The sequence below is a fragment of the Brachypodium distachyon genome, chromosome 3, assembly GCF_000005505.3.
Source record: "Brachypodium distachyon strain Bd21 chromosome 3, Brachypodium_distachyon_v3.0, whole genome shotgun sequence".
Taxonomy (NCBI): domain Eukaryota; kingdom Viridiplantae; phylum Streptophyta; class Magnoliopsida; order Poales; family Poaceae; genus Brachypodium; species Brachypodium distachyon.
The window spans coordinates 53,422,663-53,448,076 of record NC_016133.3 but is presented as its reverse complement, the minus strand read 5'-3'; the positions used below and the strand labels follow the sequence as shown (position 1 = coordinate 53,448,076).

Below are 25,414 nucleotides of genomic sequence, written 5' to 3'. Positions count from 1 at the left end.
ATAATCATCTCTAAGTTTTGCAAAGGTGCCTGAGATACTTGAAAATCCTTGCAAGCACATGCCCATCTTATCAAATGTTCAGAAGATACTGCTTCATCCTCATTACATTGCAGTGGCAGCCAAGGAACCAAACAGGCCTGATCAGCGAAGACAAGAGACACTAAAAAGACGCTTTACCTTCCCCGAGAAGGCGAGAAGAATTCCCTGGACCCTGCAATATTTTTCTTGATGGCAAGGGTAAGAAGAAGAAGGCAGGACCGGTGGTCCCACGGTAGGAGTGCGAGGAAGAGCAAAGGCAAGGCATTTGATTTCCCGCCATGTCCCCACTATACTCTCCTCTGAACCTCTCAAGCCGCAAGGCAAGAACAAAGAATTAACGGCGGGGTCCGCCCGAGCAGAGCTGCTGTGCGATCGCGGATACTTAAGCCGTCCATCCATGGCGAAATCGAGAGCCGCAAGCGAAGGACAGAGGTAATAGAGATCCATTCCAGACGTAAATTAAGCTGATCGGATGGGCCGAGCGTTCGCGTACGTGATCCTGGGCGGCGGCGTGGCCGCGGGCTACGCGGCGCTCGAGCTCGTCCGCCACCGCAACGGCGTCTCCCCCGGCGAGCTCTGCATCATCTCCGACGAGGCCGTACGCTTGTTCCCTTCTTCACAGCTTTATTTACCTATCGCTTAAGTCTGCCTTGTGCATACATGCATGTAGAAAGATTTCTTGATCCCCTCTTGACTTGGCAGGTCGCTCCTTATGAACGCCCTGCACTAAGCAAAGGCTATCTGCTCCCACGAGGTATCTTTACCTACATGACCATGCTCTGTTTCGACCATCAAGTGTTCCACTGATCCACTCAATCACACGCTCTTTGCGTAACTGTTATTTACTCTGTTCTTTGCAGGCGCTGCTCGTCTTCCAGCGTTTCATACCTGCGTTGGTGCCAACGATGAGTTGCTCACAGAACAATGGTACAAAGAACACGGTATGCTTATATCCATGATTACCACTGAGTCTTCTGCATATGATTTCTTTGTCTGCTTTTTTTTTGTGAGCAATCACCAGGGGTTAAGAGGATCCCCACAGGTCAATTTCGTTGCCTACCTCCTCTTCAGCATTGTGGATCATGTGTCTCTTCTACCTTGACCAGGTATCGAACTTGTTCTTGCGACAAGGGTGATTTCTGCTGATTTGCGGCGCAAGACGCTGCTCACTGATACTGGAGAAACTATCAGCTACAAAACACTCATCGTCGCGACAGGTGCTCGGGTACATACAATTTTTTTTTGCGTATCCTGTCACATTTAAACCGTTAAGCTTAATAATCTCGAACACCTTGCGCGTTTGCTTCGAAAGATTTGGAACCAAAATCAATGTACATAATCTGTTCACGATCGTAGGCCTTGAAACTGGAGGAATTTGGAGTCGGCGGTTCGCATGCCGCAAACGTCTGCTATCTGCGCAATCTCGAGGATGCCGATAAAATGGTGGGTGTGATGAGATCATGCCATGGTGGAAGTGCTGTTGTGATCGGTGGTGGGTACATAGGAATGGAGTGCGCGGCGGCTTTGGTTGCCCATGAGATCAAGGTCACCATGGTTTTCCCCGGAAAACACTGCAGTAAGTAGTCCATCATGTTATCTGAAGCACAATCCAAACTCTGAATTTCCTACTTAAACGAATATACTTAACAGTACATAATCAATCTGATGGAGCTGCGATTTGTTGTGTGCAGTGGATCGTCTGTTTACACCGAAAATCGCTGAATTTTATGAGAAGTACTACACCGCGAAAGGGGTTGCTTTCATCAAAGGAACTGCGGTTACATCCTTGGAGGTCTCAGATGGGAAGGTACAGTTTCTTTCCATCCCACGAAACATGCAAAATTTAAGCAAGAGATTTTTGAGAATCAGCGGCAGTGCAATTGCATGCCACAGGTGACAGAAGCGATTCTGCGAGACGGCAGGCGCCTTCCCTGCGACATGGTGGTGGTCGGCATCGGCGCCCGCGCCAACACGGGCCTCTTCGACGGGCAGCTGGCCACGGAGAAGCGCGGCGGGATCAAGGTGGACGCGCGGATGCGGGCCAGCGACGCCGCCGTGTACGCCGTGGGCGACGTGGCCGCGTTCCCCGTCGCGCTCTTCGGCGGCGACCTCCGCCGGTTCGAGCACGTCGACTGCGCGCGCCGGACCGCCCGCCGCGCCGCCTCTGCTATTCTGCAGGATCCCGCCGCCTCCAATGGGGATAACGCCAAGGAGGAGGGGTTCGACTACCTGCCCTTCTTCTATTCAAGGGTGTTCGCGCTCTCGTGGCAGTTCTACGGCGACAACGCAGCCGGAGACGCCGTGATCCACTTCGGGGACTTCTCGCCGGGCCCCGCCGCGCCCAGGTTCGGCGCGTGCTGGGTGGGCGCCGGAGGCCGGGTCGGCGGCGTGTTCCTCGAAGGCGGGACCCGGGAGCAGAGCGAGTCGGCGGCGAGCGCGGTCCGGCGCGGGGCCACCGTCGCGGAGCTGGCGGGCGAGCTCGAGAGGCGCGGGCTCACTTTTGCCGTTGACCCGGAGGGGCGGCTGCGTCGTGATTGCATTGCTGCCGGTGGGTACGCGTGGCACGCGACGGTGGGCGTCGCCGCGGCGGTGTCCATCGCGGCGTTCGTGTACTGGTACGGCTGGAAGGCGCCCTACGTGCTCAAACGAGACTTCTGAATCAAGCTGCCTACGGCCGGCCGGAGTCAAATAATGCACTGTACTCTATCTGCTGGGATGAAATGCTAGCCATTGGTTCAGAAGTTCAAATGTAAATATGTACGATGTATCCAAATCAGAAATCACTCTCAATATATATGCAAGGATGAAAATGAAGAAATAGTGGTTGCACTTGCACATGATGTGGACTATTCCATTATTGTTTGGGGAAAATTCTAGTTTCCAAATAGTAGTTGCAGCTAGCGCGGATCACCGTGGGTAGGATCGGCTGGTTTGTTGCACCAATCCAATCTACCGCGCATGCGTGCATTATACACATCTGTGGTGGTAGATCACTCACTAATCCCGCCTCCTGTTCCCGTCCGATTTCCCGGCCACTTGCTGTCGACCCTCGATCGCCACCCAACTCCCACCCATCCTCAATCCCGTAGCCGTCAGCCGCCGTCGACGTCACCAGCCGTTACACCGGCGTTCCCCCAACTATCTCGCTGCATGACACATCTCGGATTCCCCCTGCTCCCGCGCATGCATACACCTCCTCTCTATTAATACGAGCCGGCCAGCTCTCAAACACTTCAGCTAAGCACGTACGCACTCTCTAGCACACATTTGGTCGTAGTAGGCCGTGCTGCACGCGAGTCGTGGCCTCCCAGGCAATCAACAAAGATCGCGGGAAGAAGATGGTGAACCTGATCGAGGCGCAGAAGCCGCTGCTGACGGGGATGATGCGGCTAGCCGGGCTCCGGCCCATCGACATCGAGCTCGAGCCGGGCACCACCATGCACGTCTGGGCACCCAAGCACCACGCCGGCAAGCAGAAAGGCGCCACCACCATAAGCCCTGATCTCGACCCCGCCACCGCCACCAAGAACAAGCAGCCATCATCATCCAGCCGCCGCCGCCGTCGCCGGAACCGGCCCGGAGACTCGAAGCCCAACGTGGTCCTGATCCACGGCTTCGCGGCGGAGGGCTGCGTGACGTTCCAGTTCAACTTCGGGGTGCTCGTGTCCCGCTACAACGTGTACATCCCGGACCTGCTCTTCTTCGGGAAATCCTCCGCGACGGACAGCGCCGACCGGTCCCCGGAGTTCCAGGCCCGGTGCGTGGCCGCGGCGCTGGCCAGGCTCGGCGTGTCCAGGTGCGACGTCGTCGGGTTCAGCTACGGCGGCATGGTGGCGTTCAAGCTGGCCGAGTCACGGCCCGACCTGGTGAGGTCGCTCGCCGTGTCCGGGTCAGTGGTCGCCATGACGGATGCCGTGAACGCCGAGACCATGGCGAGGCTCGGGACCGGGTCGGCGGCTGACCTGCTCATGCCGGACACGCTCCAGGGGCTCAAGGCGCTCTTCTCTGTCTCCATGTACCGGAAGATGTGGTTCCCGGATAGGATGTACAAGGACTACCTCAAGGTAATTGTTTAAGCAAACCATGATCATCTACGCTAGAAGAAAATCGGATATATACATTCAAACTATCATTGGGGGATTTAGATAGTTTTAATCTTCTTTTAGTTTTAGTCATGGTTGGGGTAGTTTGGTTTGTTTGTCTGGTTAACTGACAAAATCTATATATGTTTGCCTTGGCGATGTCTAGGCAATGTTCACCAATAGGAAGGAGAGGCTGGAGCTCCTGCAAGGACTACTAACCAGTAACATGGATGCCAAGATCCCTACGTTCCAACAGGTAAGCGAATTGCACCAACCAACACCTACTTAACGTTTTCGCCAACATAGCCAGAGATGGATGTCACAGGGGCAAGAAAGTGGCACGCCCGATCTAAAGCAGTTGGCCTATGAGAGCGATTGTTGGATCAATAACTATGGCATCATCAAGGTTTGGTGTGTAGTATGTCAAAATTTGCTTATCCTAGGGTCCTTGCGACAGCAATAAAATACAATTGGTCACTCAGCTGTTTATTGGGTATTGACCATGCAAGTATAGGGATAAGTTCTTTTTTCACCCAACGGTGTTGGGAAAACTTCTTTGTAGGAGAGGTACAGCCGTACAGGGATACGTTTTTTTTTTTGGTAAGGGTATTGGCATAAGTCTTTTTTTTTGTGAAAAGAAAAGCCCAATAGAGTTACAGACTAGCTCTACTAGAGTTGACGGCGAAAATAGGTGAAAAGCCCAACAGAGTGGCAGACTAGCAGTTCACGGTGATAATGGGCTGTTCCATACTTCCATGGCCAACGTCTGCTGGCTGACGCTCCTTCATGGGCCTAAATATCTAAGTTCGGCCGCCCGCTCGGGCAAACTCTGACTTTGGGTTATCCATGTGCGATTACTTCTCTTCTTCTGAAGAAAAAGTAACCTTGAACTGCCGCCTTGTTTTTACAGAAAATAATGCTTATCTGGGGCGAGGAGGACAAGCTTTTCGACATAGGGCTCGCCAGGAAGATGAAAGAGTAAGCATTATTTCCATCCTCTCCTCCCCCGAATCCCCGACGTACGAATTCCATCTCCACTTTGAGTTCAACAAAACAAACTCCTGAACTTGTATGAGCAAAAACTCTCAGATACTGATATAGCCGCGTTCATGGCATATACGCAGGCAGCTGGGCGAGAACTGCTTCCTGCAGGGCATCCCGAAGGCCGGCCATCTGCTGCACCTGGAGCGGCCGTGCGCCTACAACCGCCAGCTCGGGAGGTTCCTCCGCTTCGTCAACTCCCAGGAAGACCACCACCAAGCCGTTTTCTCCAACGCAAGCGAAGGGTCCAACCCAGTTAACCGGTCCGGTTCTCCAAGCACGCGCTGACGGATGGTATTTGCTGCCTGGCGTGATCGTGTGTTTGATGTGTCGCTGTTCCCGTTGACTGCCCTTGTTGAGTACGAGTACTGGTGGTACGTAATGCCATGATGTTACTTGAAAGCAAGGGGCTGTTCGCTTTGCTGGGCTTGCTAGGAATCGACGTGCAGGTGCATGTCTCTCTCGGTTTCAGTCAATTCGTTGGGATTCCTTTGTAATCCTGCTATACACACCCGCGCGTAATATATTCCGTCAGATCACTTACAGCTGGCTGCATCACTATTATTGTTTCCTACTGTCCTGAATGAAAATACTCCGTAATAAAAAGGCGAAAAGCATGCACGCCCAGGCCTGCCGAAAAGTTGCTCGACGGTCGCGCGACAAGACGAGCGAGCAAACAGGAGCTACAGCTGCTTGTTCCGGCACAGGAACAGACAACTAACGCAAGCGCCTCACCAAACCAATCAGATGATCAGAACGACTCGTTCGTTCGTGGGACGGTGGGAGGGAGAGATTGGAGTACCGCGCAGGTCGGTTGTGCCACCAGCAAACAGTGCTACGATAAGCTAGCTAGGCCGGGCTGGAGCATCCGACGCTAGCTAGCTCATTCCCTGGCGCCTCCTCACGGCGTGTGCGAGCACGTACGTACACGGTCGACGCGGCTCGTAATTTTCCATGGCGCAGTGCCCGGCCCGCCCGCCCAAGAGAGAAAACCAACGGCAACACATGGTTTGCCCAAGCGCGGGCCTCGTGCGTATGTACGTGTTCGTATCGATCGTCTCGGCCGGAACCGGGCTGGGCTCTCGACTGGACCACGCACAGCTAGCTAGCGGGGGAGCGGCGTAGTAGTATGGTAGTGCTGGCCGTCCTGGCATGATGCGATTATAATTACTGTGGCTATAGCTGGCTGGCAACGGCGCATTGCAATCGTCATGCCAGTGCCTCCGCTGCGCTGCGCGCATGCAGTGAGCGGGAATGCGCCGGCGGCCTGGTCCGCGCTCTGGACGTACGCCATTTTCGGCGCGATCGTCGCATCTCGCGCGCGCCCGGGACCGGACGACAGCGCGCGGCCACGGCGAGGCGCGCGCCGGGCGGCCTGGGCAGCAGCAGGCCAGGGGGGGACGCGTCGCGAATGATTCCATCGGCGCGCGTCAACCGTGCATCCCCTGATTAGTACTAACCCGCTTCTCGATCCGCCGGGCCCCGGCGCAAGCGCTCAGAGCCTCAGACGACAGACGTACCCCCTGGAGCACCTCACGTCACGTACGCGCCGGTAGTACAGGTAATAAACTCAACTGCATGCAATGATGCAACGGAGCTCCGTCTCATCTCATTCCGCTCCGCACAGATTTATGGTTGTTGTTAATTTGACGTGAATACAGGGTCAGTACCGATCTGTAAGCGGCAGGGATTTCTCCAAAGAGTAAAATACAACACTAGTGTAATATACCCTCTACATCAGACCAATTTTAACAAGTACTCCCTCCATTCCATAACTCTTGTCGAAATATTACATGTATCTAGACGTGTTTTGGGAATAGATAGATCCATTTTTAGGCAAATTTGGGACAAGAATTATGAAACGGAGAGATACATTCTAAGAGGGTAAGAAGTTTTCTATTCCAAGCATGATGGAGAAGATTACTAGCCAAGTGATGAAGAGGATGCATTAGAAACAGAAAGAGTGTTTGGAGAAATGGACAGGTCTCATCTGCCCCAAGATAATTAATGGACGGGATGCAGAGAAATGTTGATTTTGCAACACAGTGTAGTAGCCTCAGAAAACGTGGGTTATGGGACAGGCTGATGTGAGGGTATGACCCACCCGCGTGGTATTTTTGCAAATCAACCCTTGAGAAAACGAAGTAGAAACGCGAGGTCCCGGCCGAAGCCGACGTAGTGGCCATACGGCGTGTTTAAATCTCGCCGAACCGTTTTTGGACTAAATGACACAGTAATCCCAGTTTAAGAGTTTAATTGTGCGTTTTCTGAGTTCATGGACTAAAATGTTCATTTCTGCCAAAATCATGACTAGCGGTTTATTTTACTCTTCTCTAAATTATCTAAATTACAGAGATTAGCCCCAGCTGAAGTGCTTGAGATTTGCTGCGTGTACATATGTCAGTACATGCACATGAATGCAGGTTGAAGTTTTTTTTTCCTGACACCGGCCAGAAGGATAGAATGCAGGTTGAAGTTTAATTTGGAGTGACCACCCTAGAAACGTACGTACGATACATCATATTATTCCATTTCCATGGACGGTAGCTAGTCCTATGTATACGAGATACGGTGTATATATCTCTATCCGGTGAGCGCAGTGCTGTCGATTCCCCTTGACTTCCGTCGTGGAATCAATGGTCACTGCTACGAATAGGCCGGTCCATGCAACCTCACTACACGGTACGAAGACCTGTGTTAAGTTCGTCCGATGGAGGAAATAAAATGGGCGCGTATATATATACCGTGGTCCTTGCTGTTGCATACAGTTTTTGCTGCTACATTAATTCATCAAAGAAAAACGCTCAGGGTGAGACTGTTAATTTGTACCGTGAGCTTAGTTTTTCTTAGCTTAAATGGCTAAATTCTCGTACGTTGCTAGGATATATTCGATTAATTAGTCAAACAAATGGGCAAGGCACGTAATAAACACTTAGTATCAATGATTCAGTAATCAAGTTCATAGCATCTAGCTAAAACATCAAAAAGATGGGCAACAATCACTTTCAGAGCAAGCACCCCTACGACCATACTAACTTGGATCGATCACCTTTCTTATTATGCACTTTAGGTGCTGCTCAGCAATGCTTTACTACTTCTTTTCCCAAACCGCAATCAGCTAGCTATAGCTAGGATACCTAGCTATACTTCAAAGCCAAGCATGCACATGCATTTCTTTCTGTGTTGGAAAGGGAGGGAAAGGCCCAGTGGTAACAACAACCACCCCTCCCGATCGAGTAGTCCTGACTGCAAATGCAGTGGCAGCTTGCATTCCAAAATTGGTTCAGGGTTCAGAGCTAACATGTGCCACATGCACGGGCGCTGATGATGAGCATGGGGTTAAGTGAGTGTGGTGGCCTTCCGCGCGGCCAGGCCTGGGCTGGCTTGCTGCCATTGATGCTGCATGTCTTTATTCCCAGTAGCTAGCTCTAAGCTAGCGCCTCAATTATTTTTCATCTCTTTGGATGGACCGTGTACTAAATGAGCACAAAAGAAACTAGGGCTTGTTTTTTGGTAGGTAAGACACTCGCGTAACGTACGTGCTTGGTACCAAGTTGTAGGCTAGCAGCGTGACCGTGGGTTAAATAAATGCCACAGCCCACAGATGCAACGTGAAGGTGGGTTAAATTTCATTGCCAGTTTACCTTGAGCTATATACTAGCTGCAGAACATTACTGCCATGGCGCCATATCTCATCCTAAATCGAGGGTTGATTAGTTTCTATACTTCGATAATATCAGAGTGTGAAATGGACTTTTTGTTAGATTAACAACAGCCTTGTTATTTCACATGTTAGGCGTTCGTGTGTAGAGAATCGTACGAAATGGGCGTGACCTGCATCTGCCGGCAAGTACTTGAAGACTAAAGGCAAACGTATTTGTTCAGATCGATTATCAAGAGTATATAGCTAACCTTATCTCATCCTAAAGAATCTGATTCTCAGTTTCTCACGTCTATTCATATCTTTGAATCCGTATGCAAAAGACACGTCGCTTTGGAAGAGCATATAATACCTAAACGAGTTCTTTACTTGATTCATTACGTATAGCCGGTGGCAAATTAAACGGATTTTTACACGTGGAGACATTCCTCCTCTGCCTTGTGCATGCATGCATGCTGGCGAACGGGTACAGGGTACGTACTGTCGCGACCAAATTAAGTCCCCGTTCAGTTTTGCTTAACCAAAAGCCAAACAAAACAAGCAAACTCAAAACTGTCGGTAAATGGCTCCCTAGCTTGTCTTCTTATGAGTGTATACATGACTACGTGTACGCCTTAATTTCCCATCTACTTTTTATCTCGGCCGTACGTGTGCGGTCGGATCTGACGGCTCAGAATTCAGATGGTCCATCCAGGGAGTAGTGGCTAGCACGAAGTCACAAACGCGTACGGTCTGGGTCCAGCCACGCCGCCGCGGCCTGTTGTTGACCAAAGCTAGAACAGGTGACGGCCGGCACAGTGGATCCGGGCTCATGCCGGCGACGCGCGGGTCTCGTAACTTGCCACGTGGGCTCCGAGCATCCACGTGTCTGTGCGTTTTGGGGGGTATGCTACATTTTATTTAAGGAGAAATCGCGTGCTCTCGAATTCAATCACGACACAATTATAGCCCCAATAATTTGATTGTTTGTAAGAGTATTAAATTGCTGAGGGACAAAGTCAAGGAGGATTGTGCAGTCATTTGGTTGTGTTTATGGCTCCATTTTTTTAACGGTGGGCAAGTACGTAAGGATGCTTGGTTTGGAAATCCTCAATCCTAGGTGGAACTGTAGATTAACAGTACAGTCGATCTCTCTGTGAAATTGAACTAGAGTAAAGTACAAAAAAAAACATCTCTAGCTGCTCTTGTAACTAAAAACTAAAGACTTTGTGACTAATACCCAGCCTAGACTAGTGAGTTACAAAAAAATCCAAAAATCACAGGTTTTCGCCAAGTTAATGATTCGGGCCCACACGTCATACTCAAGAGTCTACTTACTGTATCCATTCTTCTAACCAATCGGCTTTACCGAGCTGGGAGCCGAGCCGTGAAGGCGTGACTGGAGCAGCTTCGTCGACGTCCATGGCGGCGGTGAGGCCGTCAGCCGCGGCCTGCTCCTCGTCCATGACCCCTGCGCTTCCGGATGGCACACGGGCGAGGCAGAGCTGCACGAGGAAGTTCCAGGGCGTGCAGCGGAGGCGGCGGCAAGGGCGGCCCGCGGCGGGGGCGGTGGCCCGGGTGGCGCACGCCGGCGGAGGCGGCTGGATAGAGAGTGGGAGAGAGAGATGAACGCGGACTACCGGGGAAGAAGAGCAGCGCGCAGCACACGCACAAGTTTTTATTGAACTAAAACCCCGACAAAAATTTAGAAAGAGGAATTATATTTCCTAAGCGGACAAGACTCTAGGATCATCGTATTTTTGTTCAGCTCACAAGTATACAACCACCTTCGGCATCCCCGTGACTCTCGGAGAGGTGGTAGCCGTAGCAAATGCCGGAAAAGAGGGGCGAGACAGACGCGCGGGCAGCGTAGATGCAAGCGTATTTCTGGCAAGCAGCAGCCAGTAGTCCGGGGCTGCAAGCCAGCTGTTATGCACCACACGCACGCACGCCGACGCGTGACACCACTCACTCACCCAGCAGCCGTGCGGAGCTAGCGCGTGCGTACGTGCCAAGTGCCAACACAGACACTGCTACGGAGCTTTTCTGTCTTCGGTCTTCCACTGCTGGTTCACGAGTGTCGTTGGTGCTAGCAAACAGCACGCCCGTAGGAGTCGATCGGCAGAACTGTCATTCGCGGCAAGAACTCGCATCATTGCACCGCATATCGGCTCGCCGGAGATTGCCCGAGGAAAGAAGAGGAGCAGCCAGCCATGAGTGAGAGTGTGAGACAAGGAAGGGCGCATCGCTTCACCGCTGTGGGATGCTGGAATGGTAAATGGAGTAGTGGCAGACCATGGCACGCCAATTAGAGCGGCCTGACACTTACGCTGGTGTTCGCGAGACGGGCGGGACCCAGCAGCTCCCAGCGCCTTCGCAATTCCCGAGGCTGTCATTTCTCCACCGTCTCAGGTGACCGTTGTGTGCCCGCCCGGCTAGAGCTGTTTTTTTTTTTGAACCAACCTCCTGGCTATAGCTGATTAACTGGCGAGCTGTAAACATTGCTCGACGTACTCCTACCTGCGGGACCGGCTGCTGCATGCCACGTACGTATCGGAGTATTGATAGTCGTATCCTACAGCAGCCCCGGCCGGCTGTTCCGTGTCGGAAATACGGAAGTTTCATATGCCGCTGCATGCATTATTGGCCGACGACACCTACACGCTTTGTCGACGTGCCGTACGTACGTGCAGAGTTCGCCAAGCAAATCTAAACGCAATCAAGGCAAGTAAAAGTTTGGTCGCGCGTACAGAATTGCGTGGTGCGAAAATTCGCTGAAAACACGTACGCGTGGCGTCGATGTTTAAACCCTCTGTTAATCCGAGCTACTCCTATAATACTCCGTATGTGCATTATATGGCAAAAAGATCAGAGCAGCTAAAACTTGTTTCGAATACCCATACGAATATGCATTGCTATAATGTTTGTGATGCACAAATTACATTTTATTGATCTGATTAGTGATTAATGTAGAATCGTCTTGAAATACATGTGCATTTACTGTAAAAGGGTGGATACATTGACATGCATGCAACACGTTTTTCTCCGCTATGTATTCTTTTCTTTACACGTCCGACGGGTATGATTGTTATTCCAAGGAGCTTGGGCACTTGGCTGACTTGGTCTGAAAAATAAGGAACATGTTTGTCTTTGTCTAAAACAAGAAATGTGTCTTACTTGGCACTACAAAGATGTTCACAATTATGTCTTTGATGCGGAAGTCCTCTTTGATGTGACTTGTGCGGTATTCTCTTGGCCAACTATACCAAATCCCATGCCTTCCATCTTTTTATTTGGTGAAAGAGCGGTATTTTTTGACACTCCTGTTAACTTGTTTTCTGTGATCCGGTCTTATTAAGATGTGTTTACCAACAACAAGAAACCCAATAGAGCACTTTGTTGTTTAGCTGTTGTTTCGGATGTTTTTTTTTTCTCTGTGCGCGCATCAAAGGGGGTTCTCGTGGTCGACAAATATTCATGCGCTTTTTCAACATTTCACTTACGCACTGTACGTTTTCGCGCACGTACACCAAAAGGGGTAGCAAGTAAGCTGTAAGCAACAAGAATCAGGCATCGTTTAGGAAATTTCACTTACACGCTGTAGTACGTACTACCGTTTTACACCGGATAAAACGTAGTACTGGACATTGAAGCTGAACATACATGTACCCGCATCAACTGTGCTCCAATTACACTACATACCCAGCAAGCACCGTGCCCGCGCCGCGCTCCGAATCGTGTCGTGCGGTACAAAATCCTTACTACTGGTTTTTTTTTTACCACGCCCTTTCAGTCTTTCACGCGGCAGGCAGGAGAGGCAGCAGAATTGCAAGGGGCTTAATTAAGGATCGAGGAGACATGGGTGTACTTGGAGTCAATGGTGGTGGCCGAGCAAAAACACAATACGCCAGCCCCGGCAAGCAATGCGCACTTATTGCAGCGCCGCGGTAGGTCACCGGATCACCACCGCTGGAGAATTGTGGAGTCCCGGGCGGGCGCAGTTAAGGAAACCGAGCTAAAGAGCTTAGCTGCTGCTGGGCAGCAGGAGAGAAATTGGAGGGGGTGATGGTGCGTAGGCCATCGTGCAGTCGTGTGAGGGGGTGAAACATGGCCCTGTCGGTGGGCATGGCATGGGCTTCTTTCTTCCATCCACACCTCTCTATCACACACAACTCTCGCTTTCTCTCTCTATCTATAGCTCAAATCATCCTCCTTCCCCACTATGGAGTAGACTCCTTCAAACCCCTCCACCCATCCTCCCTCCTCCTAGCAGCTGCTTTCTCTCTCCTGTCACCCCCACTTCGCCCTTGCTCCCTCCACTCTCTTTCATACTGCTTGGCCTTGTTTTCTTTTGAGATGCATACATGGATGGATGGATAGATAAGATGGCTGGATGGGTAGCTTAGCTCTCTCTCAAGGAAACATTCCCCACTTTATGGATGCCGTATTGTTACTTTGCCATTGATATTTGTCATTAGACATCACTAACCAACTACTGTACCACCCATGTATGCATGTATGCTTCCTTTGTTTGTTAGCTTAAGCTAAGCTAAAGAGAGCCAAGAGAGCGAGAGCGAGCTCCCCTCCTTGCCTCTTTCCCCCTTGAGGCCAACACCCTCCTCCTCCTACCACAAACCTAGCTAGAACTATAAGATACTCCAAGTTACACAGCCCCACCACAGCCCTCTCCCCACCCTTTCTTCCTCCTCCAAGGAAAATAACAAGGAAGGGATCATCATCCTCATAAATAGCTCCAGTAAAACCACGCATAAGCTCGCTCGATCCAGACCTAGCTAGCCATGGAGTACAAGAGATCGTCGCATGTGGAGGAGGACGACGATATGGAGGAGGAGGACGAGATGGAGGAGGATGATGATGAAGAGGAGGAGGAAGAAGAAGATGAGGAGGAGGAGATGAAAGGCCGCCATCATCATCACCATCAGCATCACTACGCAGCGGCAGCACCGGCGGCCACGGGCGGCGCGCCGCCGCCGCACCAGCACGCCCATGGCCATGTGCTTGTCTCGTCTGCTGCTGCTTCCTCTCCATCCTCGTTGCTGGAGTCCGCGGCTTTCTCCAGGCCCCTCCTGCCTCCCAACTCCTCCCTCATCTCCTCGCCGCCCGGCTTCCTCTCGCCTCATGACCACCACCACCATCAGCAGCAGCAGCAGCCTCATCGGAGAAGGGGAGAGAGGGAGAGGGAGAGAACGGTGGAGTCAACTGGGGAGCAGCAACGGCAGCGGCAGCAAGAACCGGCCAGAAATGGCGTTCTGGGCGGTGGAAGTGGCGGCCCCATGCCGCCCCCGGCAGCGCCTGCCGCGCTCGCCCTCGTGACCGGCGGCAGCGCAGCCGCGGCGGGGGAGCCGTTGCCGTGGAGGTACAGGGAGTGCCTGCGGAACCACGCGGCGCGGCTGGGCGCGCACGTGCTCGACGGCTGCGGCGAGTTCATGCCGTCATCGGCCCCCGGCGAAGGGTCCGCCGCGGCAGCGGCGCTGGCCTGCGCCGCGTGCGGGTGCCACCGCAGCTTCCACCGCCGCGAGCCGGTGGTGGCGGCGGCCTCGCCGTCGCCCTCCCCCGCCTCTGCCGTGGTGTCCCCCTCGGCTACCCCCCGCGCCGGCGCCGGCGCCGGCGCCAACCCCAACTCCCGGCTCATCCCGCTGCTCCTGGCCCCGCCGCACATGCAGCAGCAGAAGCGCCCGCCCGTCGTCGTCCCGGGGTCGTCCCCGATGTCCGCCCCCGCCGCGCTGGCCGTGGCCGAGTCCTCGAGCGAGGAGCTGCCGCGACCGCCGCCGCAGCAGCAGCATCCGCCCCACGCGCAGGCGGCGGCCATGGCGGGGTCGGCCTCGGCGCCGGCGGCGCCGGGGAAGAAGCGGTTCCGGACCAAGTTCACGCCGGAGCAGAAGGACCGCATGCTGGAGTTCGCGCACCGCGTCGGGTGGCGCATCCACAAGCCCGACGGCGGCGCCGTCGACGCCTTCTGCGACCAGGTCGGCGTCTCCCGCCGGGTGCTCAAGGTGTGGATGCACAACAACAAGCACCTCGCCAAGACCTCGCCCTCGCCCTCGCAGCCACTGCCCCCACTCCACCATGACCCTCCTCCTGCTCCTCACCACCACCATCACCACCCAGCACAGCACCACCAGCAGCATGACGCGTGAGCAGGCGAGTAGCAGCAGCAGCAGCACATTGCGAGAGGATGCATTCTAGTCATTAGCCATTGGTTTTTTTTAGTCTCTTCTCTTCTTCTCCCGTGTAATTTCAGTGACCTCCTTGTTGTCAAGTGTTAACTCATGCATCGCCGGCGGGTTACTTAGGGAGTAGAGTAGTAATGTGAGGCAGGTGACCAGCTGAGGCATGCATTCATCCATTCCTCTTGCTCATTGCTCTCTTTGGATAAATAACAGTCTTAGGTTAACATGCTGAGAGCCAAATGCTTCTTGCTTAGGTCTTACAACAATCAGGTTCCTTAATAAGCTCTCTTTCTCTCTCTCTCTACCCCCATGTCCCCCTCTGTCGCTTTATCTCTGCTAGTGCATGCACGGCTGTGCTTGTAAGAAATGTAGCAGCAGACTTGCCAATGCACTCTTCTTGGCTTGGGCACTCCTTGCTTTTTGACTTTGCCTTTTGGGTTTGTTGGATTCCCTTTGGCAGGGGCATTGTGCTGTGCATTGCTGCATGGCATTGGGAAGAGGGTCCCGTTGTTGGGAATGTACTTAGGCATGGGGGTTTGTCATTTGGTGTGCAAAGTACAATTAAGGGGGTCATTACAGGAAGGTTTGTTCCTGGCTTCTAAGCTTCTGTGCTAGGTTTCTGTCTTGATGGGGTGGGGGACCATCTCTGCCTGCTGATAACCTCCTTTCTTAAGTGTTCTTTGCAGCTTTTTGGGGGGCAATTTTGTTTGAGCTACTTCTACCTTCTGCCAAAGTTTTTTTTTCCTTTTTTTTTGTGGCTTCCTTATTTCTGTGGTGGTGTCAACTGTCAAGTTGTTGGTCTTTGGCCAGAAGGCAAGCGCATGTGAGAGTGGACTGTTGTGTCAGAAGGTGATCAAGGAGAAAGAAGACCTGTGTTTTGAGTGTGTATGTTGGGTGGATGGCAGTGTAGAGTGAATGATGATATGTACATGTCGGCAGTTGAAGGCTTGCAATAGAGCCATTCACTTTGCATTTGGTGTGGCAAGGAGAAAGATGTGTTTGGCAATGACACTTCATCTCATCGTTTGTTTTTATGGTCACCAACATGGTGATATATACTTCTGTTTCCATCTCCATAGTCCTTCTGAATAGAGAGTATCTTAAATGACATGTGTTTCAAGTGTATTCTGGAAGGGAAAAGGACTGATCAGGAGTTGATTTCCCTCTCTTTTGGCACAACTATTCGACGCACTTGAGATCTGAAATTTGATGCACCGGGAAAGCTTATCAAGATTTTGCCTGGTGCCATGACAACAGCCTGATGAAACTTGAATACGACACCCAGATCTACAGGCACTCTCTGTACTTGGCTATAGTTCAGCTTTGATGGTTCCAAATGAGAATTTCAGAACAATAGTAGTGCGAAAAGAGAACAACAATAGTATGTGCCTATAGATGTGAAGAAGAGACCGAGCTTATTTATGCGATCGGAAGCTACATCAATGATACCGAGGGGGACCATACTCTGGTGGCACTGTTGTGTTTTGTACTCCTCTTTCGATTTTCAGAAATACAGTAAAAATACAAGGATACATCCAGCTATCAAAAAAAGTGAAAAAAAGTGCGAGCCCGCTTTGTTGTGAGTTTGAAATACATTATGTTTTGGGTTTCTGAATTCTGATGTAAGAAGCCAGCTCGTAGGAGAGGACCAGGAAAACAAGATGATAACTGCGTAAATGATTGCTACAGGCTACAGCTAAGGCCAAGTCGGTCCAATAAAAAACAGCCTCCAGAGAAACATTAGCCCAAAAGAATATTCTCTCATCTTCAGTAGCTAAACAAGAGTACAGATTAGCAACCGAAAATACATGCTCAAAGCGGCTGGGCTACTCACGGCCTACATATTAGAAGGTCTGATGGACAACTGGCTACAAGCAAGCACATCGAACAAAATTGATGGAACAAACTCTGGCTTATTAGATTTTCTGTCATTATGCAATCCAAAATCTCAGCTGCTACTGAAGTGGGAGGAGATTAGATCTCAGTACCACATCTCATCAAAGAACATATGAAGAGGGTAGGCTTATCAAATAAATCTACAACCCTGCTCAAGCTGTAGCCTCAGAAGAAAGCTTGATGCGTTGGTGATGCTCAGCAACCTTGTATTCAACTACCTCATTAAACAACTGGGGATCCAATATACAGTCAGGACGGCCGTAGACAGCAGCCTGCACACTGGCCATCAGCTTAGCAATCTCTCTGCCGGAGAAGCCATTGATTTTTCGTGCAGCATCCTTGAGTAGATCATCAGTTATGTCCCTTACATGTATCTTCTGCGGCTGCTTGTTCAGCAGTAAACTCCAAGGAGAACGCTTGCCATCTTCCTTAATCATATATCTGTTCAAGTATAACTTGAGCAGCTGAAACCGTTCCTCTTCCCCAGGTAGGGGGAACTCGATAACTTCGTCAATCCGGTCAGTGATTGCAGCATCAAGATCACCAGGTCGGTTTGTTGCTAGGACAAGTACAATATCCCTTGATTGGTCACCGGTTCGAAACAGCAATGCATTGAGAGCACTCCGCTGAGCTTCACTCATATGGGTACTGTTACGCCTAGTGAATTGAAAGGAAAAAATTAGATAGTAGATGGAACTTGATCTATCAATGTTATTACATGCATAAAATTCCAATTGAAGCGTGTCATTTGGTTCTCACAAAATTCAAATTAAAGTGTGTTATTTTGGTTCTAACTAGCTGGGCCGCAAAATAAGCTTTGTTTCAATCCAGTAGCTACAGAAGTGGTAGCAGAGTTTGGATTCACTTTTGGGCTGGAAATTACTTCAAGAAAAGCTTGAGACTGAGGAAATGTACTCAACATCAGCTCATTTACATAACTTCTGTGTTACAGCTAATTATAAAATTATTTAATACTCAAACAATGATTGAGTTGAAAACGTACTCGCATAAGAATGCATCAGCCTCATCAATGAAAAGGAGCATGCCTTTTCGGGACTTCTTAGCCCAATCAAAGATTTCATGGATCTTGGTAACAGCTTCTGATCCTAAGGGTGCAACATCTCCTCCGGTCATCATCGCATAATCAAGGCCCTGTTATGAAGGATACAATGGTGTGAATATTAGTGTTTACAAGGAAAATTATTCATTTGTTTAAATATGTAGGATGTGAAATTGAATTCCCAACAGTCTCCTCTGAAAACAACACTATCACACCAGTCAAAACTCAACAGCTCCTAGTGTCAGACAAGGTAATTGCTCCTTTTTCAACAATAAAGCATTCGATAGGAAAATGAAGGGATTGACAGTACAGTTACACACTACAGAAATCTGCCACATAGCTGGAGTTGATTGGCAAAGATTTCTGAAAGACTAGTTAAATTTAGAAACAAGTTATACACGGCAGTCTGGTTTTATAAGCACTCTATAATCCCACAAACAAACAAAGTTGATTGCAAAAGACTCCCTAATGATGGTAAAATATAAATTAAATGCATTAAAAACTTACAGATTTGCGAGCAATCTCCCTAGCTACTAAAGTTTTGCCAGTTCCAGGATGTCCATAGAACAACATATTGCGGAATGGTGCATCATGAGATTTTGTATTTGCAGTTGCTCGTGCAAGATGTTCAATCCTCCGTTTGAGTGAAGGGTGAAGAACAACATTCTCAAAGCCTGCCCCTCCCGACAGAGATGCTGAGCTAGGTTTAAGAGCCTTAAGTCCAGACAAAGGAAACTTTCGCATTGATGATTCACGAATCAGTGAAGGCTGACCCAAGATTCTATTAATGTAACCCCATGTAACCCTGGCTCCTTCCCTGAATGAAAAGCAAATAAAACCATCACATGCCTATACCATTTGTTTGTGACAAGGAAAAATATGTGATTCCTATCTTGTGGTTTAAGTATGATATCCAGACAAACCTAGTAGTATAAACTCCGGCAGCCAGTGCAGTAACTCCACCAATACACATTACTAGTTTACGCCTATCAGTCAATAGCATTCTACACCCACCTGCACTTTCAAATCAGAACTAGTATCAAAATTACTGCGAATTACAAATTATCATGTTTTCCTTAACAATAGGGGCCATTAAAAACAGAAAGACTAGTCCTTACCTGAAATCTAAAGCACATGCACAGATGATAATAAGAAAGGCTAAGTGCTAGTTTCAATTTGTGAAACAATGCGGCAGATTGTGGGTACAAAGATACAATGTAGTTCCACAAAGTATGATGCATGAGTTTTGGCATGCAATGCATAGTGCATCCTACAGGACAAGATTTGAGTTCGCAAAAAAAAATACAGGACAAGATTCGAGAACTGCACAACTTCATGTAATAAAATTCCTACTGATTATGCACAGTGAGTACAATACAGACAAAGGGTCTCAACTGAAAAGACCACCACCCAGCTGTTTTGTCGTGAAATTAAGAAGCAAAACATGGAATGATATAGTATATGAGCATACTGCCTAATTTTATTCATTTAAGTTCGATGGAAAGTCAAACATAAGGACATTAATCAAATACTTGAAAAATGACATGATTGGACAAAGCAAGTGATGTAACTTTTGAATGAGGAACTGTCAATATTTAAACAGATAGCAGACTAGCTTAATAATAATTGTTATTAGCAAAAGCATATGAACCTTCTATATGCGAGAAAGTTGTATTTATTGCAGCAAGCCACTTTTCTTTTTCGCCATCCATGCGTGTCAAAAGCATTTTCCTGTTGTAATCTTCTGTCAGCTCTGCTTCATGAGCGCGAGCTTTAGCTTCCGAAATAGCGTTTACTTTATCTGTCTCCCGCTGGTTTTCAGCATTGTCTTTATAGCTTTGTAGCGTTTGTTCTAAAATCTTCTGTTCTGTGGCACGCCTAGCTTCCTCTCTTCTCATGGCAGTAATCTCTTGCATCCTCACAAGTTCAGCATCCTGTCGCCTTTGAACTTCGCGCTCTGCCTGGTAAAGTACGTGCTTGGTTAAATCACAACTAAAGCACAGACAACAGTAGAGGAGGGAGGGGGGGCTTTAATACCTGCATTCTATTCCTAGTTAATTCATCCTCATAGCGTAACCTTTGCGCTTCAACTTGTGATTGTTGTTTCAAATTGTCTCTATATTCTTCGCCTATTTTCTGTCTCCTCTCCTGTAGATGAAACAAGGATCAGAACATGAGCGTATAGGCAGCAAAACAGCTCGACACATCATTACATAGATGAAAGATCTCTCGACTCTCGCAGAACACATAAGTTCCAATTTTTAATATTAACATGTCTTCCGTTTATTTGCCATGATGTTCAAAAGGGCGAGTCCTTGAAATTCACAAAGATCAAGGAGGTGATTTATTATGAATTATGATGTAGACACCTGAAATGCTTAGATCCTAGTACAATGTTTGAGGTGAGATCGCCTAACAGGTCTGCTTTTACAAAATCTAATGCTCTTCATTCCGGAAAAACCATGACTCCAGGAAGAAAAGGTTCGACAATACTTAGGTAAAGTAGATTCCAGTAGTCTAGCATTGGAATTCCAGTCCACTTGCATCAAAAGAAAGGGGGGAAGTCACAAATAACTCACGATGTCCTTGAGTTTCTGGTAGTTAGCGTACTGGACCTTCTCTGCCGCCAGCTCCGCCAGGCGAGCCTCCTCCTGCTTCCGCATTAGCTCGAACAGCTGGAGCCAAAACCAACAAAAACAAGGGCGTCAGAAGGGCGCAGAAGGTCCGGTTAGGGCAAAAGCGCGAACACCTTGCCTGCTTGGCGTACGAGGAGCGATTGATCTCCCGCAGAGCGCGGGCCCCGCGCTCCAGTTCTTCAGGGTCGAACCCGTTGGAGCGTGACGACGCGACAGCCGGGGCGGGCTCCGGGGCGGAGGCGGCAGGAGGAGGAGGAGGAGGAGCGGCGGACTGGCGGCGGAAGGGGAAGACGCCGTCCGCGTAGACGACGTCCCCACGCGACGCCGCCGCCGCCGCTGCAGCCACGACGGCTACAGTGGCGGCCGCCTTCGCCGGCGAGAGTAGGCGGCGCATGGTGTGGAGCACTGGGGCGCGAGGTTTTCCTGGGGTTTTGGCGAAGCGGCGACTGGAGAGAAATAGGAGAGGAAGGGGAGGAGAGCAGCTCCCTCCTTGGAAGTGGGGTTCGGGGTTCTTCCGGTAACCTTCTTTCTTGCTTTCCAAGCGAGAGTTAATAGTGGATGGACCTTAACTGGGCTTTACCACCTATCGGGCTTGAGTTGTTGTTGGCCATTATATCGGGCTCGTGTTGTTCCAGGCCATGCTTGGGCTTGTTCATTTTCAAGAGCAAGATTGGATTTATTTATTTTTTACGGCAGAGCAAGATTGGATCGGTTCCATGCTTAGTTGCTTACGCCACAAAACTTTATTCTAGAGAAGACGGAAGGAGTAGCTACTTGAAAATTATCGTATTTGTTTATTGAGATGATGCATAGAGCGAGCTACTACTTGATAAATCCACAGTTAATTCGAATTCATACGTACTACGTGAGAAGCTGTTTCGCAATCTTTTGGCCCGCAATTCCCTCATTTTTAACGTTTTAACCCCTACTAACCTGATCCAGACCAGCTGGTAACGCCTAACTCTTCTACCGCCACCAACAGCAACAGGGATGTAGTTACCGAGGACCATAGCAAGTTGATTCCTAAGAACAAACAGAATTGTGCCCAATAAACTTTCACAATCTATTAACCTGCTGCTACCTTATGTTGCAAAACGGGAAGAAAAAATAGTACTTGTATTTGCAAAACAACAATCCTACAAGCAATATAGCAAGAAGAATCATACAAACTAGACCCTATAAGAGCTAAGAAGAATCACACAAACTAAACAGCATTGCGACATGCAACGGTTAGTAGTCATCTTCGTCATCCAGGTCTGGATCATTCGATGGCCGTATTCTCTTGCCATCTCTCCCTCCAGGACGCCCTCCCTTCTTTGGTTTCCCTCTGCCAAAAAAATTTGTTAACCACCTCACGTGCTCTAGCTTTTGCGTAGAATCTCAAGGAGATTTTTCTTCACTGTGGCAGTACTAGATTGGCACAAAGGATAACTCAAAACTTACTGGCCATTAGCAGGAGTGCTTGCGCCCTTTGAACGACCAGATCCATATTCTCTTCCATCTGCCAGGGTGGGACAAGTATTAAGTTGAACTCAATTTCTGAACTGTTGCTGATCCCAACTGAAAAGAAAAACAATTAAAGCTTACCATCTCGTCCAGCCAGATGTTCCTCGACCTGGAAATGTATAAAGAAAACTAGCGTTAAGCAGGTAGGAAGGCAAGTGCTTTTCAGCAGCATTGGGTTTACAATTGCTCATAGTCATACCGCTGGAGAGGTAACTGACGACAGAGAGAATAGCCTCTCATCAGCCTGAAATTTTCTGGACCGCTTGAGGCTGAAAAACGTTAGGCAGAAGCCATCATGAGTACTTTATGTGATTTCTAGTACCCGAATTGCTTAAAAGAAGCAAAACTAAATGATAAGAACAGAGCATAGGGTTAATAGATTATGTCACATATTGCTTGCAGAGGAGCGACATCCAACAGTGTCACATATAATCAGCTTTTCTAAATATAAAGCTCTCAAACTAATGCTGGATAAGGTACCCACGCAACAGTGACAAAAACTGACCTAAGTACATACTCCAACTTGCACTAAAACAGCGACAAGTATTTAGGAACGGAGGGAGTACCAAATAGAACACACCAGCATAACTTTACAGAGTTATTTATCTCCTGATGTATACCAGTAGTGATTATTGACCCAATTATTATTAATTAATTGATATACAATCTTCTATATCTAAGTAGGAGAAACCCACTACTTGATTTTTCTCAACATGCAAACATGCCACATCATCACACCATTTATTTGTTCACACCTATTTAGTGGAAAACTCATATTTTTTGCACATGCATGCATGCTACTTTTCATCAAGCTATTTCCACTAAGTGAAGAATCTATAATCTATCATACAAACATTATACATTTTCACTGGATACTCTTCTGTTGCTACTTTTCACTCATGTATGTTCTCAACAACGTGGGCTCATGTATGTTAACTAAAAATTTCCGCAACAACGTGTGGGGCATCATCTAGTTCAAAGAAAGGTCAGGTCAGATCCCATCATCCCATCCATATAGCTCATGGTAATAAGGATACAGAGACATTAAAGAATCTGGGAGCTGAGTTCTCATAAATTACAAACGGTGATGGAATGCAATCATAAAAAAGAAACGAATAAATGAGTGATGTCCTCCATACAGAGAAGACACCCATCAGTTAATCAGTTTAATCAGAAACTGAATAATAGAATATTAGCTCTCTTACTTAGCAGTGTTTTTTGACGATGACAAAAATGATTCAAAACCTTTCAGCACGCTTCCAAATTGATTAGACTCTTGTAGGTATGTGGTCTCCATATCATAAACCTGGTAGAATACAGATATTATTAAAGTAAGGCATGGATTGCCCAAAATAATTTCTACTACATGCATGAATAGTACTCCCTCCGATCCATATTAATTGTCGAAATATTACATGTATCTAGATGCTTTTTAACCATAGATACATCCATATCTGGGCAAATTTGAGACAATTAATATGGATCGGAGGGAGTAAGAAATTTGGACTTCTATGCTACAATATTACGGATGTAGTATTTCGAGTGTCCGATGGCTTGAAGCTCCTTGGCTTAGCAAGCCACATAGAGTTTCGTTAAAAAAAACATATACACTCAGGAAGGGAGAGTTTGTTAGATGTCTAGTGAGACAACAGATAATGTACTGCATGTAGCGTTGCGGGTTTCTTTGGTAAAATGTACATTGGTGTCACTATACAATGTGCTCTCTAAGCTGTATTGGAAGACTTGAAATAAGATCAATATACTTCACTCTTTTCGGATTACAAAGCCTTTCTTTTATACTTGATCAATCGTTCCAATGATTTAATAACGTTGGATGAAATGCCAAGATAACATCAGAATATAAATGCAGACCCTTTTTTGGGTACCATGGGACCTTAACAGAGCCTTACAAGAGAATGTACAAGAATACATAATAAAATGTTCTTATGGCTATCGTATAACAGGATATACTAGCTCAACATGATTTATTTCTGACAGAGAGCTATTAACTAAAGCATCGAGGCTCGATGAGGAAAAAGACAAGAATATTTAACCAACTATTTTTGTGCTACTCATAGGGAAATTAATCCTATATGACCGGGTCACTGCGTGGACCTTATCAAGCGCACGCCACCTGGACCGACCAAGCACGCAGTTTCACTTTGAGATTTATTTTTATGACCAGATCTGCAGTTATGATTTCAATCTGAAGGCACTCCGTCGGGTTCAGCGCTGGGAGCCAGTGACAGGGTGGCATAAGATTATTTTCCTACTTATAGCAATCAAGTGTTTCACATGTCAAGCACACTGCAACTCGGTCGATAAAAAAGTAATCAATAATCTTTTGCCATATAAAAACAAGACCGGCAAAGTTCCACTCCTGCATCCCTAATTAATTCAATCCCCGACTTCAGTTTGCTACAATACCACCTCTTCCAAAATGAGCTCAATATTCACTTGATGCAATAACATTTAGTGTTTCATGTATTGGTTCAGAAATCTATCCTTCAGATTTGTATTGTTCCTAGTGCTAAATAGGATAAATTGGCGTTACCACACATATATGCGACTTCAATTCTACGACCCCTCATCCGTTTCAAGCCACCGTGTATATTATCAATGTTCATAGAGCGGGGTATGAAATCTTCGGGAACGAGAAATCCTCTATGTCAATTCCGAAGAAACATCAGAGATATAAACAGAGGAGACGTCTAAAGTGAGACAGGTACTGCAGGAGACCTAACCTGCCGCTCGATGGAACGGACCTCCTCCTGGAGCTTTGCGCGCTTACTCATCAGGGCTGAGAGCATTGCCGTGGGGTTTGGAGCCGGCACCGCCGCCGAGGGCGCGGAGCCCGACGCAGCCTTGTGCGCTCCCCCTCCTCCGCCCCCTGAGTCCATGGTCGCGTTTCTAGGGTTCGACCTTGTGTTTTGGCCTTTGGGGGCGCTCGGTTTTCAGATTGCAGTTTTTTCTTTCTTTGAGCTTCTTTCAGTCTGTACGGTAACTGGTCACCGACGACTCGCAAATTTGCCACGTCACCCGCGATTTTTTTTTAAGAACCCTTCCAAATTATACTATTCCCTCCGGCCGGAATTACTCGTCGAAATATTAGATATATTTAGACGTTTTTTGCACATAGATATATCCGTATTTGGGTAAATTTGAGACAAGTAATACCGGTCGGAGGGGTACCTCCGGTAATTCACTTTATACGGGACGGAGGGAGTAGAAGAAATAGAGTCGTTCGGTTAATTAGAGAAAATCGCACGAAAACCCGATACATTGCACGACTTATTCTAGGAATGCCGTGCGAAAAATCCTGT

General features: G+C 48.5%; 5 protein-coding genes across 5 annotated transcripts; 3 read left to right on the top strand and 2 right to left on the bottom strand.

Annotated features, from left to right (window-relative positions):
• Nucleotides 1-85: 85 nt before the first annotated feature.
• Nucleotides 86-2,879, top strand: LOC100824394 (monodehydroascorbate reductase 1, peroxisomal). Its single transcript, XM_003570150.4, has 7 exons — nucleotides 86-637; nucleotides 742-793; nucleotides 900-980; nucleotides 1,146-1,264; nucleotides 1,396-1,615; nucleotides 1,731-1,846; nucleotides 1,933-2,879. Exons 1-7 carry the CDS (start codon nucleotides 512-514, stop codon nucleotides 2,695-2,697), a joined length of 1,479 nt encoding a protein of 492 aa, XP_003570198.1. The 5' UTR covers nucleotides 86-511; the 3' UTR covers nucleotides 2,698-2,879.
• A 389-nt stretch (nucleotides 2,880-3,268) lies between these two features.
• On the top strand, nucleotides 3,269-5,720 carry LOC100824085 (pimeloyl-[acyl-carrier protein] methyl ester esterase). Its single transcript, XM_003570149.4, has 4 exons — nucleotides 3,269-4,103; nucleotides 4,288-4,377; nucleotides 5,032-5,099; nucleotides 5,246-5,720. Exons 1-4 carry the CDS (start codon nucleotides 3,378-3,380, stop codon nucleotides 5,448-5,450), a joined length of 1,089 nt encoding a protein of 362 aa, XP_003570197.1. The 5' UTR covers nucleotides 3,269-3,377; the 3' UTR covers nucleotides 5,451-5,720.
• Nucleotides 5,721-12,912: 7,192 nt separating this feature from the next.
• LOC100838704 (zinc-finger homeodomain protein 7) lies at nucleotides 12,913-16,155 on the top strand. Its single transcript, XM_003572812.4, has one exon. It carries the CDS (start codon nucleotides 13,602-13,604, stop codon nucleotides 14,958-14,960), a length of 1,359 nt encoding a protein of 452 aa, XP_003572860.1. The 5' UTR covers nucleotides 12,913-13,601; the 3' UTR covers nucleotides 14,961-16,155.
• A 554-nt stretch (nucleotides 16,156-16,709) lies between these two features.
• Nucleotides 16,710-21,103, bottom strand: LOC100823773 (ATPase family AAA domain-containing protein 3C). The gene is made up of 8 exons (XM_003570148.4): nucleotides 20,704-21,103; nucleotides 20,529-20,624; nucleotides 19,987-20,097; nucleotides 19,601-19,910; nucleotides 18,873-18,963; nucleotides 18,457-18,766; nucleotides 17,893-18,041; nucleotides 16,710-17,546 (listed from the first exon to the last, which is right to left on the bottom strand). The coding sequence occupies exons 1-8, from the start codon at nucleotides 20,977-20,979 to the stop codon at nucleotides 17,042-17,044; spliced, it is 1,848 nt and encodes a 615-aa protein (XP_003570196.1). The 5' UTR covers nucleotides 20,980-21,103; the 3' UTR covers nucleotides 16,710-17,041.
• Nucleotides 21,104-21,605: 502 nt separating this feature from the next.
• LOC100823473 (chromatin modification-related protein MEAF6) lies at nucleotides 21,606-25,067 on the bottom strand. Its single transcript, XM_003570147.4, has 6 exons — nucleotides 24,836-25,067; nucleotides 23,297-23,397; nucleotides 22,291-22,360; nucleotides 22,173-22,200; nucleotides 22,029-22,086; nucleotides 21,606-21,912 (listed from the first exon to the last, which is right to left on the bottom strand). The coding sequence occupies exons 1-6, from the start codon at nucleotides 24,989-24,991 to the stop codon at nucleotides 21,816-21,818; spliced, it is 510 nt and encodes a 169-aa protein (XP_003570195.1). The 5' UTR covers nucleotides 24,992-25,067; the 3' UTR covers nucleotides 21,606-21,815.
• Nucleotides 25,068-25,414: the final 347 nt, after the last annotated feature.